The 13,055-nt window shown below is 40.6% G+C and overlaps 1 protein-coding gene across 6 annotated transcripts in view; it reads left to right on the forward strand.

Moving 5' to 3' along the window:
• Positions 1-13,055, forward strand: part of CNOT1 (CCR4-NOT transcription complex subunit 1) — a 130,575-nt gene that overhangs the window by 45,887 nt on the left and 71,633 nt on the right. For 4 of the 6 annotated variants that reach the window (XM_087729419.1, XM_087729415.1, XM_087729417.1 and 1 more), the window contains exons 15-20: positions 1,038-1,160; positions 1,400-1,551; positions 8,848-8,998; positions 10,523-10,727; positions 11,513-11,656; positions 12,901-13,025. In XM_087729419.1, coding sequence (XP_087585545.1) covers positions 1,038-1,160; positions 1,400-1,551; positions 8,848-8,998; positions 10,523-10,727; positions 11,513-11,656; positions 12,901-13,025 — 900 coding nt within the window. The remainder of the gene's footprint in view (positions 1-1,037; positions 1,161-1,399; positions 1,552-8,847; positions 8,999-10,522; positions 10,728-11,512; positions 11,657-12,900; positions 13,026-13,055) is intronic. The other 2 variants (XM_087729416.1, XM_087729418.1) reach the window with 1 other exon arrangement.

Here is a 13,055-nt window from a genome sequence, read left to right on the forward strand (position 1 = left end):
TGGTTATATGGGTAAGGTAGGGTAGGGTAGGATAGTTGGAAGGTACTTTGGAGGTCTTCTAGTCTAATGCTTGCTCAGGCAGGAAACCCTATAACATTTCAGACAAATGGTTGTCCAATCTCTTCTTAAAAACTTCCACTGTTCGGCATTCACAACTTCTGGAGGTAAGTTATTCCACTAATTAATTAATTGTTAGTTAGTAGTTTGTGAGATGGTATTTACAAACCATGGCACGACATAAGCGCGAACGTTAAAATCGCGGCGATAAAGCCGCGACGTCATCACCGCGCGTCATCACCACCGCTACAACAGTGCGGCAACAGAAGGGCGCTTTAAAACGGCGCCGCAGCAGAAAGCCGACTTCATTTAAGGTTAGCGTTAGGATTAGGTTTAGGGGTTTGTTTTAGGTTTAGGTTTAGCGTTAGGTTTAGCGTTAGGTTTAGGGTACTGAGTGCTTGGGAATGCGCGATTTTGCCCTCTGCGATTATGTCATCGCGGTAGGGTAGCTTAGAACGGCGCAAATTAGTCTTCGCGCTTATGTCTCCGCGCAGAAGGGCTTCGCGGATTTGTGGTGGAACCTTTACAAACTATTAGCTTTGGTTCTTCCAGTATATTAGCTTTCAAATATTCAGTATATTCCAATATTATTGAGAGCTCCATCAAAATACCTGCAGTTCCTGGTCCAGGGTGAAACAATGGTAAATCTGAACTAGAAGGATATAGCCACCAATTGTGATGCTGAAGACGACGATTGTTTCAGGTGAAGGAAAAATGAGAAGGATGACTAGATTTCTGCTTCTGAACACCTTTCCGTCTTCAGCAGACATGTCCTTCTTGGGCCATTCATTTCTCTAGCACACACCCTACATTCACCCTGCTATTTTTTAGGATTCCCAAAGAACTTCCACCTGGGAAGACATGTTGCTTTCTTCCCACCACAAATGCTGTGCAGTGGAAATGAATTTGCAGACCACTACAGGAAGGCTAGTAGAGAAGTCAGGCTTGCCATATGGACTAGCAGCTTTTTTTTTCTTTAGGCTTTGTCTATGCTGCTGAATGGTACTCCATTTGCCTTTGTTATTGACCTTGCTGCCCTTGCCTCTCGGCGGGAATACCTCAAACTAGACAAATGGCTCACAGATAAAATTCGAGAGCATGGGGTAAGTAAGGTTTTCTTAATTCATTCTGCAAATTGTTTTCTGATGAAAACCGTTGCTTATTTTAAAATGTCCTGTTCATGTGTGCAAAGTATGACATGAAATGTGTTGAACTTTAACTCACTCAATGCTTATCTACTTCTATTTATTTATTTCCTGCCTTTATTTATTTTTTTATAAATATGAAGCTATTTTCGTGATACTATATGCATCTCTTACAGCTTTGCACTTCTCCTCCTTAGGAGCCCTTCATCCAAGCTTGTATGACTTTCTTGAAAAGAAGATGTCCCTCTATCTTGGGTGGTCTTGCTCCAGAGAAAGACCAGCCCAAAAGTGCTCAACTTCCACCAGAGACCCTAGCAACAATGCTAGCTTGCCTTCAGGCTTGTGCTGGGTAAGCAAATTATGGTCGTCTTTAAAAGAATGTCTGTTTAGGGGCTAAAGCAGAGGAGGGGGAGTTCAGAGTGTGATATTCTGTGGCTCAGCTACTGAGCCACTTGGTTAATAAGGTTGAGGTAAGAACTTTGTGGACAAAGTTGAAAAGAGGTATGAATTTTAAATATAGAACACATGGATAATCCTCAACATTGTTAATATGCAAAATATTATTTGTCTTAAACCAATAAATGATATTTTCTTCTATTTATATATCCCATATTGGATCTACGTTTAATATTTACATATTACAGAGTCAAAATGGATTCATCATTATTTCTTGGGTACCGTATTTTTCAGAATATAAGATGCACCAAGGTTTTGAAAAGGTTTTTTTTTTAAAGTAGGTGGGTGGATAGAGAGATAGAAAGGGATGGAAAGAGAGAGAAATACAGTAGATAGGTAGGGAGAGAGAGAGAGTAGTTAGGTAGGTAGGTAGATAAAGGGATAGAGAGAGAGAGAAATACAGTAGGTAGGGAGAGAGAAAGAGCGTGTGTAGGTAGGTGGGATAGAGAGAGAAATAGAAAGAGATAGAGGGAAATACAGTAGATAGGGAGAGAAAGAGTAGGTAGGTTGGTAGGTAGAGGAATAGAGAGAGAAATAGAGAGAAATACAGTAGATAGGTAGGGAGAGAGAGAGTAGGTAGGTACGTAGGTAGATAGAGAGGGGGAGAGAGAAATATAGTGGATAGGTAGGGAGAGAGAGTAGATGTTTCCAAGTGTATTTATCCATGTGCTGGAGAAGGAAATCGCTGACAATCTGCAGCACCTAAGACTTTATTTCTACTGGCAGAGCACTTGATAAATGTAATTCTCATCAATCAGTGAAAGAGCTTCCCAAAAGGGGGGGAAAAGTTTTTGCACTCTGCCAACCTCCCCAAAACGGCCCATTTTTGTCAAAAAAAATCCACCCTTGTGGAAGCTTATAGAGTGCTGCTGGGGGGCGCAAAACGGCCCATTTTTTTTGCTCATTTCTGCCCTCCCCAGCCCCCAGGAGCTCTATGAAAGCCTCCATAGGGGTATGCATGGCCATTTTGGTGAAGGGGCGGGGCTTCAGGAGGCAAAAAAATGGGTTCCACCACAAAAGCGCGTAGGACAAAATCGCGCTCGACAAAAGCGCGCTGTGACGTCATCACAGCGCGACGAAAAAGATCGAAAAAATGTAAAAATAAAGCTAAAACCTTCCCCTAACCCCCCCAAACCTAACCCTAAACCTAACCCTAACCCTAACTCTTAACCTAACCCTAAACCTAACCCTAAACCTAACCGTTAAAGTAACGAAAAACGTAACGCTAACCCTTATCCTAACCCTAACGCTAACGCTAACGCTGTAAAGCTAACCCTAACCCTTACCCTTACCCTTACCCTAACCCTAACCCTAACCCTTACCTTTATGTGAATCGGCTTGCTTTAATTTAATTTTTATTAATTTTTATTTGAATTTTTCGATCTTTTTCGTCGCGCTGTGATGACGTCAAAGGCGCGATTTTGTCGATCGCGCTTTTGTCGTCCGCGCTTTTGACGGGTCACGAAAAAATGCTGTATTCAGCCTATAAGACGCATCCAGATTTTTAGCCTCTTTTTTGAAGAAAAAGGTGCGTCTTATACTCTGAAAAATACGGTAATTTTCTTGGCAGCAATATGGAGGTGTTTTTAGTGCTGCTTTCTTCCCTGTGTTGTCTGGAGTCTCTTGATGCATTTCCAAGTACTAGTTAGGTGTAACCATGCTTAGTATAAGATTATTTCCTTCCATGTAAAATGGTGAGGTGAATGACAGAAGGGTTTGTGACCCCTTCTCAAGAGGCCATCCTTAGACCCAATTATGTTAGATAACTTTCATCCAATCTCCAAAGTTCCATTTTGAGGAAGGCTGTTGAGAGGATGGTTACTGCTCAACTTCAGAGAATCAAGTGGATTATTGGACCCTTGTCAGTCTGGGATACAGTACTGGTATACAGTACTGAGATGGCATTGGGTAAACCTGTGGATGACCTTTGGAAGGCATGTACAGCATGTTAACCCTCTCCTTTAAACCATATAGAGATGAAGTACCCACAACATTCACATTAATGTTTTACAGTCAGGGAGTTTTCCTATATTTAAACAAATTACATGTAGCTGCAACTTGCCATTTTGGATCTGGTGTCTGTAGTTGGAGAAGGTAGTTCTTGACCACCTTCCCTATTTTGTTTATGAATCTCCACATAATTTCATCATATCTTCCCATCATCTTTTTTTCTCCAGCCTGACCGCCCTAGGTTTTTCAATCTAAACCTGTCATGGTTTGGCATATCCTTAGATGTTTCCCTCTGAATTTCTTCTAATCATTCTGTAACTTCCCAGAAATGTAGAATCATAGATAGCACTTTGGTTACCTCTTCATCTGAGGGGGTGGCATCATCAGTTTTTGAAGGGTTATAGCATGCTCCCTTCTCAGAAGGCCATCCTTGGACTCAACAGTGTTGGATAACTTTAGTTCAGACTCATTTTTAGAACAGATTGTTGAGAGGGGGAGTTGGTACTCAGCCATTGAGGGCCTTGGAGGAAATGCCATATTTTTTGGTCAATAAGACGCATACGTACATACACACCAAAAGTGGGTGGTGATGTCTTATAGAGCAAATGTTGCCAAAGCCCGACCCACCCACTGGCCCGCGCCCTTCGCCCTCTGCCTCCCAGCAATTTGTGTCACAGCCTGATTTAACACGAGCACCTGATTGGCAGTTGGATCGGCCTTCTCAAATACCCCCAATTAGTTGTTTCAGGCTGCATGATCGCCGCCACGCGTCCTGTTTGTAGGTGGCAGTGCCTGTAACAGGCCACAAATGGGGCACGCAGAGGCTGAAAACGGGGTGTGCGGAGGCGGCGATGGTCAGTGGCGATCCCCGCTGCCTGGAACAGCTGATCGGCGGTATTCTGGGAATCCAATCCAACTGCCAATCAGCATGCTCTTGCTAAATCAGGCTGTGCTGAAGCTGACCAAGCTGTTTGCTGCAAGGACGCAAATTGCTGGGAGGCAGAGGCAGATTTTTTTTTTGTTTTCCGCCCCAAAAGGTAGGCACGTCTTACAGTACGAAAAATACAATAGGTTATTTGGACTTTTTTCATGCTGGATTCAGGCTGGTGTACAGTACTGAGATGGCATTGGTTGCAAATGCAGATGACCTTTGGTAGACTGGACAGGGTGGTACAATCATCCTGGCACTCTGTGTTTTCTTGTGCTTTCAGTACCATCAACCATTGTGTCCTTCAGGGCTGGCTTCGGGCTAGGAATGGGAGATGTTGTTTGGCGATGTTTCTCCTTTTTTGAGAGCATGCAGAGTACCTGAAGGGTCATGTCTCTTGCATCTCCTCTTTAATATCTACATGAAGCCACTGGGAAAAGTCAATCGATGGCACAAGAGCCAGTATCCTCAGTATGTTGAGGATGTCCAGTCCCTAGCCGGGCAGATGATGCTGTTGCAGGGATGTCTGAGTGCCTGGAGGCTGTAAGATGCTCCGGGAGAGGTGGGTGAGGAACAGTGTTCAACTCAACTCTGGCACGGCACAGGAGCTTTGGGTTTTGCCCCCCGTCCCCCCAGTCTGGTGTTATACCATTTTGTGACTCTGGATAGAGGTGCACTGACATCCTGTACAGTTAGGGAATTCTATACTCACCCCTTCTGCTTGAAGAGCAGATGGCAGTTAGAGCCTTTGCACATTCATATTGCACTCCAATTGTGTCCTCTCTTGGGGTCACTCATGCCTTGGTCACCTCCCACTTGGGGTACTGCATTGTGCTCTATATGGGGCTGTCCTCGAAGACCATCAAGAAACTATAATTGGTCCAGAATGTAATGGCATATGCAGTGATAAGTGGCCCTATATTATGCCCATTTTGTGCAAACTGTACTGACTCCCAATTTCCTTCCAGATGCAATTTAAGGTGGTGGTTATCACCTTTAAAGCCCCACATGGTACAGACCAGGCTCTTTATTGGACCTCCTATCCCTGAAGGGATCTGCCCATCCCACTAGATCAGAGAAGGTAGCAGCTCCAGGTGCCTTCCCTGACATACTGCCATCTGTGGGGACCTAGTAACCCTGTCTTTTCCATGGCTGCCACACCTTGTGGAACACCTTCCCCCTGGCCCTGCCTCTTCTCCCAGGAACTGAAATACTGTTGAATACCTAGGCATATTTGCTGGAGGATCCTGGGAGGGTGTCTGAGGCACCAGGTTTTAGTTTTATGATTTTGTAATTTTTTAAAAACAATTTTTTTATTTTCAAAACAAACACAACACATAAAATCTTCCTTCTTTACATACTGTAGAAAGTGTATCAGTTGGTTACAAAAGGCTTTCTTGCATCTCTTCCAGTCATCAAGCATAATTCATATTCTCAAGTATTTTAACTCAGATATTTATACATGTTACCATCATCATACCTTCATTTTCATTTGACTATAATTGTTTAATCGTCCTTCATCATAAAATATACCAAGATTTAATACATAACCACATACTGGCATTTCATTTACTATTTCTAAAATCTTCCAATAACACTGAATCCTTATGTCCTATTCTAGCTAAACATCCATAATATTTAGTAACAAAATTTTCTAACCCTTCTTTCCAAATCACTGTTTAGAATTTACATTGTTTTCTTATGTTGTATACATACATACATACATACATACATACATACATACATTTATGTTGTTCTCATTATCCCTCCTTTATTTGACTATATCCTGTATTTTCCCCCCTAATAATCAAGACTTAACTGAATCTAACTTAGTTCTTTTTATTAACCTTTATATATAATCCAAAAAAATTTCTAATCTTCCTTTCATGGGTACCATTCAATATTCATATCCAATTATTACTTATCATAACACTACACATTGTATACATTATTATCATTATCAATTATTTATTTAACTATATCTATTGTCACTAAATTTCACTAAGTTTAACTAGTTTTAAATTATATACTTCCATCTATCAACCTGTATCTTTCCAGTAGCAAAACAGTCTCATGTCTTCTGCCATTTGTGGTGTCAGTCCTCTAATCATCTCCTTAATCAAGTTTGTATGGACTCCTCTTAGCAACTCCTTGCTTATAAAATCTCTCATGTAATTTAGATGTCCTTCTTCTGTTTCCTTAATCAGCTTATCTTTGATTGCCAGTAGTGTTATCAATGATGTTGCTAATAAAAATTCTCTCTTTAAATCCATAAATTCTTTTGTTTTTTCTTCTTCTGTGTCTTGCCATCTGGGATAGAGTTCCCCTCCATTTAATTCCTCTTTCAGTATTCCACTCTTTCCATTTCCAGAAACAAAACAATCACCATAAATATCAGCAAGTTTAATTTCTTTATGGTCATTTTCCTCTTCGGTTTTTAGGATTATAACCTCCACTTTTTCCACTTGATAAACATCTCCAACTTCTTCATCATATTTTACTGTTAGGTGCTCTAAGTCTTCCAACTTCTTCTCTGTCCTCTCAAATGTGTTTGAGAATTTCTGAATTTCTAAAAATATCTTTTGCAGGCTTAAAGTTTCTTTCTGCTGTTGAAATTGTGCCATTATCTTCAGCTAACAAACACTGCTGCTCTAGCTTGGAAGGTTTTTACAAGATTAAGCATAGATTCACAATAAAGTTTTATTTTCACTTTTCTCTGGTTGAAGATATGCTTCAAAGGGACATCTGCATGCCCTTCCTCTTATCACTCTCTATAAACAAGCAGTGAGACCTTGGAGCACCAAACCAGGACAATCAGCAAGAAAAGTAAAAGTATTTCGTTTCCAATACCTCCAGCCTCCAAGTAGCAGGGTTATTGTTGCAAATTTTTTTGTTTCTTTTTGTATCTTTTTTGTATTTCAAGTTTTAAAAAAGGTCCTATTCTTGAATGAGTTAGAAAAATGCCCACAGTAATGAAAGAGAATTTTAGTCCATAGATTACAAAGAATAATAAAAGAAAAAAAATAGAAGAAGAAAACTTAATCCATTCGTTTTAAAAAGCTTGCATAAATTCCATCCATCAACATAGCATTTAAAAAGTAAGATAACTCACTGTCCAAAACCATTCCAAACTTAATTTCGCTGCTTATTTCTTCTGTTCTCCAATTTAAATTAATTTTAAGTTTTTTATAGGCAGTCTCTCTTAAAACGGTAAAAATTCGTCACCAGCTGGAAACACTTTCTCTTTCCGTATCCTTCCGTTTTGGAGCCGCCCCGACTTCATCAGCCTTGGCTGGATTTTTTGTCGCTGGCTTGAAAAACGTCTCTTGCATTGATCAGGAACTTTGCAATGTCCCTGAGATCAGCAAGACATATTCTTTCTGTTCACCATCTATGCGGGACAGTTTAGGTTCGATTGGACCATCCAGCGGCAAAAGTATCGGCTGCGGTCTCAGAGCATTGAGACCGCACGTCTGTATCGTTGCAACGTTGGCTCCTCCTCAGACAGTTTTATGATTTTGTAAGTTTGTTGTTGTGACAGCCCAGAATTGTGCTGTAAGTTGGGAAGCCATACCAAACTTTTTAAAAAAATAAAAAGGAACCATCAATACAATCATTCACTTCCTAGATGTAGGCATAACCAACATCTCAATCCCTGACAACTAAGTTCATCAGCTATCTTTGAGATTCTTTCATGTCCTTCAGCTTTTGCTTACTGGAAAAAAACTGTTAAAATATGTTGAGCTTTTTGTCCCTCAGTTATACAAGAGGATATTAGAATGCATTGGGAGAAAGAGATCTAGGCTCAAACAAACCAGTTCTAAGGCAGCCAGACATCTTCGTAGAACCCCTGACTTTTAGTCCCGGCAGTTACACAGAAGATGCCAGGTTTTGACCACCTTCGCCAGCATTGATCAATTCTGAACATAATCTGTACCCAACATAGTGTCTGCCAGGACTTATTGTTTAAGTGGAGTCTTGTCTCTATCCCTCCATGTGATTGTGGTGCTACTCGACAAAATATCCGTCTCATTGTGTCCGAATGTCCAGAGCTTACCCCAGCCCAATGTCTGATTTTTTCAACATCGACTATCCTGTACTTGAATTGCTGAGTGGACTGGACATTAATATTTGAACTACTATAAGTCCATGTATTCTCCATATACTAAATAAATAAATAAGATAGAGAATTTGCTATCCTTTCCATCTAGCCATGTTTATAGCCAGGACCAAATGTAGTTCTTGGAACAGTACTAAAACAAACTGACTTTCTGGTAATTATAAGTAAAAATGACTTGGTTTCTCCATTAGAAGTGTATCACAAGAGCTGTCGGAAACTATTCTCACCATGGTAGCGAACTGCAGCAATGTAGTGAACAAAGCCAGACAGCCACCGCCTGGCGTGATGCCCAAAGGACGTCCCCCCAGTGCTAGCAGCCTGGATGCCATCTCCCCTGTGCAGGTATGTAGCAAGCATGAGAGCAGCAGATAAATAGTTCTTTTGCCTATTGGTTTTTCGGTGTACAGAATTCAGTCTCATTGAAAAAGAGTTCATCCTGTTTTCTTGGCATGGTGAATATTACCTTGCAGGTTAAGCACAGCCTTTGAACCTGATTAGCCCTTTACAGCTTCTCAGGCCAAGCATCAGTGCTAGATTGTAAGGGCTTGTGATAATAGGGCTCTTTGCCTCTCAAGCTGAACTGCTCTTTGAAAGTTGTCTTGCATGTTAAAGTCATGGTTCCAAGTAATGGGCCGAATGAACTCAGAACTCTGAGGCTGTGGATTTTCTCAAAGATCCATTTTATATTGGATACATCATATTAGCACATTCAAATATGAAATTAACTCTAAATATTTCCATTGTTTTGTTGTAATTACTCCCTTCCCCCTATTGTCACTAGTCATGTTAACCAACCAGGTGAATGGCAGGCTGCTCAGCTACTCCCTCCAGCTGTTGTGAGGTCACATTGAGACAACCGTGATTCTCATGGGCCTTATCACTATGTCTGGCATCTGGGAGGAAATTACCCCACATCCTGTAGTTCCCCTCCCCCCTTATGTATGGCCACTAAGAAACAAAGTAAAAAAAATGGCTTCAGCTAAAGTCATTTTGAGAGTTGACAGTTAATTTATAATCTAAAAGCCATCAACAGAATTCTGCAGAAGTGTCTCTGATGGATAAAGTGACTTCACTCTTATTTATTGTGCTGATATGTTCAGAGGCCGCGTCAAACTCATTGCTTTCCACCAACTGTCTTTTATTTATGCTTTAATTTATGTACACTTTCAATTCCAAGTTCACTCTGGAACGATCTCCCCGTGGAGATTCGTACCCTCACCACCCTTCAGACCTTCCGCACAGCCCTCAAGATCTGGCTATCCCGCCAGGCCTGGGGGTAAAGACCATAGTTTGCCCCCGCCCGAATATTGAATGAATGTTGTTTGATCTTAGTTATATATTGTATTTTTATGTTATTGTATGTCTTCCCCTCCCATAAGTTGTTAGCCGCCCTGAGTCCCCTCAGGGAAAAGGGCGGCCTATAAATAAACGCAACCTACAACCTTATGGCATTTTCCTTCTCCAGATAGCTCTGCTGTGTGTATTTCTCATCTTAACCTTTCTGACTACCTCTGCTTATTGTTTTTATGTCCTGTCTCTTTCTAGTCTCAGAGCGTAGATTACCTTCAGTCTTTAGGGCCATTCTGTGTATCGTCTAATTTCCAGTTTTGTAGGCAAAACTCCAGTTGATTTTTTAGCTTTTCAGAGCTGATGATTGGCATTTGGGGGACAAAAGGCCATTCCAGATGGGCTTTTGGATCTGATCTTCATGATTCTTCTTATGTTGGTAGGAACAAACCTATCATGTTAGGATTTGATGCAAAATGTTACTGATTTGACAGGTGTGATCTAAATAAAGATGATAAACCATTTGATACAAATATATAAATAACTGTTTTCTTTTCCTTGATGTTTTATTCTTGTCAGATTGATCCACTTGCTGCTGGGATGGCATCTCTCAGTTTAGGTGGCCCAACAGTTCCTCATACCCAGAGTGTGCCTGGATTTCCTCCAAACCTGAGTTCTGCTTTTAGTACTCCTCAGTCACCAGCAAAAGCATTTCCACCGCTTTCTACACAAACCCAGAACGCACCTTTTAGCGGGATTGGTGGGCTTTCTTCGCAACTTCCAGGTACTCTGCTTCAGCCTCCTTTTGGAGCCAGATATTAAATACCCTTGCTCCTTTCTCACAAGATGAAACTTATCTTTGTTACATTTTCTTATTTGTATCCAGAAACTTTACAGATGGCCTTCTGTTCCCAAGAATCAATTCTTTTTGAAGGGATACTGCTTCCTATTCCCAAAGCCCAAATTTTCTGAGCTTGCAGATGAAAGGGTTGGGGGAAGATGGGATTTGCAATAATGCATTTCTGAATACATGCAAAATAGAGGAAGCTATTTCAGTATAACTAGTGCTATTTGGCATGTACAAAACTATCACTATCGTTGACCTCTACCCTTTATATTTTTAGGGTAGCAGAATCCTTCAGTCCTATAATTTGAACACTCCTTTGTACATTGGATCATTATATCAAAGGAAATAGCAATAACGATAGCACTTAGATTTATATAGTGCTCCATGATACTTTACAGCACTCTCCCTAAGTGATTTACAAGTGTTAGTGTATTGCCCCCAACAATCTGGGTCCTTGTTTTATTTACCTCAGAAGGATGAATTGAGCCGGTCAGGACTGAACTTCTGGCTGTGGGCAGAATTTGTCTGCAATACTGCATTCTAACCACTGCACCACCAGGCCTGTTTGGAATGGGCAGCTAAGAAATATGAAATATAAATAAATAAATTGTGTAGATATAGATATATAATGTCAATCAATCAACAGTTGGCCTTATCAAGGGTATCTTTTCAAGGATAAATATACTGTTCTAAAGTCAGAAATAATAATTTTCTTTTTTCAGTAGGTGGTCTCACAACAGGTAGTCTGGGTATTGGAACTGGGAACCTTGGCCTCCCTGCAGTGAATAATGATCCATTTGTGCCAAGAAAGCTGAACACATCAGGACTGAACCAGCCAACATTCCAGCAGAGTAAGGTGAAACCTTGTAAGTGGTGATGTTTGATTGTTGATCAGCCCACAGCTTTGTTGATTTAGGCTGCAGGGGTGGATGGTGCTGTATATGTAATAAAAAAGGACTCTGGCGGGTGCAGAGCTGTGGACACCCTTTCAGCCAGTACTTTTTAACGCTCCCTTTAAAATAAATTACAGCTCCCAAAATTTCCTTTAGCTGGCTAAAGAGGTCTCTGTTCTTTCTTTTCTTTTCTCTTTTCTTCTCTTTTCTTCTCTTTTCTTTTCTTTTCTTTTCTTTTGAAAAACCCCTCCCATTTCCTTAAGGAACTGTTCCAGTTCAGTTCTCAAGACTATTTTAATGTACAGCATGTTTAAGATCTTCCCACAGATGTTCACTCATATTGTGTGGGAATCCAAAGACCATTCCAAAATGTGTACCTTTTGTGTCCCGTTTGGAGCCACACAGTATGCTAGATTGTTGTCTTACTGGAATTTCCAATATTTTTGTAATATATCCTGTAGGATATATTAATATTGAATAATCCTTTCTTCCACCTGCACAAATATTCCTGTGCATTGGTTGAATAAGCCTTTTTGGTTTTATTGGCAACATTTTCAAAAATGGTTTGCCATTGCTTGTTTTTTAGGGCCAAGAGAGTGCCCAACATCACCCAGGTGGCTTCATGCCTAAGACAAAAGTAGAACTCAGAGATTCCCAGTTTCTAATCTTAACCACTACCCAAACTGATTCTGCAAATACTTCACTTATTTTTCTCTCAATGGTTGTGGCTGTTACTGAATAATTTATTTTTTGTTCTGTTAAATCGAGAGTACTTTGTTCCAAACATCTTTAGCTTTTGTATTTTTTGAGCTCGGTTGGTTTCTTGCAGACATTTCATTATATAAACTAGGTCACATAGTCAGAGCTAGTCTACCAATGATGATGACAACCTAGCACTAATGATGTGACCTAGGTACTTAACTCCCCCACAATTATTAAGTTGTGTTCTACTTTATATTTTGTGCCAAGGTTGTGCTGTCAACCTCTTCCCAAATCTCCTCTCTGACGTAGAGCATCCTCATCTGAGATATGTTTGCTTTTTTGGATCATGACCACCTTTCAGCCTCTGCTAATCAGTGTGCTGTGTGCCAATGACTTCCCTGACTGGTACAGGCAGTTGAAACACTGTATGGTGGCTTCTGTTAACTTGGTGCCATAAAATTAATGCATTTTCCAGCATTTCATGATCTTAATTTGTACATGCCTTTTTCCAACAGCTGACTTATCTCAGGTATGGCCAGAGGCTAATCAGCACTTTAGCAAAGAGATTGATGATGAAGCCAACAGCTATTTTCAGCGTATTTATAATCACCCACCCCATCCCACCATGTCTGTAGATGAGGTGAGTTTGGAGAGCAAATGCTTTTATTTC

Source organism: Thamnophis sirtalis, unplaced genomic scaffold, assembly GCF_051295495.1.
Source record: "Thamnophis sirtalis isolate CommonGarterSnake01/CBP01778 unplaced genomic scaffold, rThaSir2_p1.2 scaffold_14, whole genome shotgun sequence".
In the NCBI taxonomy this organism is placed as follows: domain Eukaryota; kingdom Metazoa; phylum Chordata; class Lepidosauria; order Squamata; family Natricidae; genus Thamnophis; species Thamnophis sirtalis.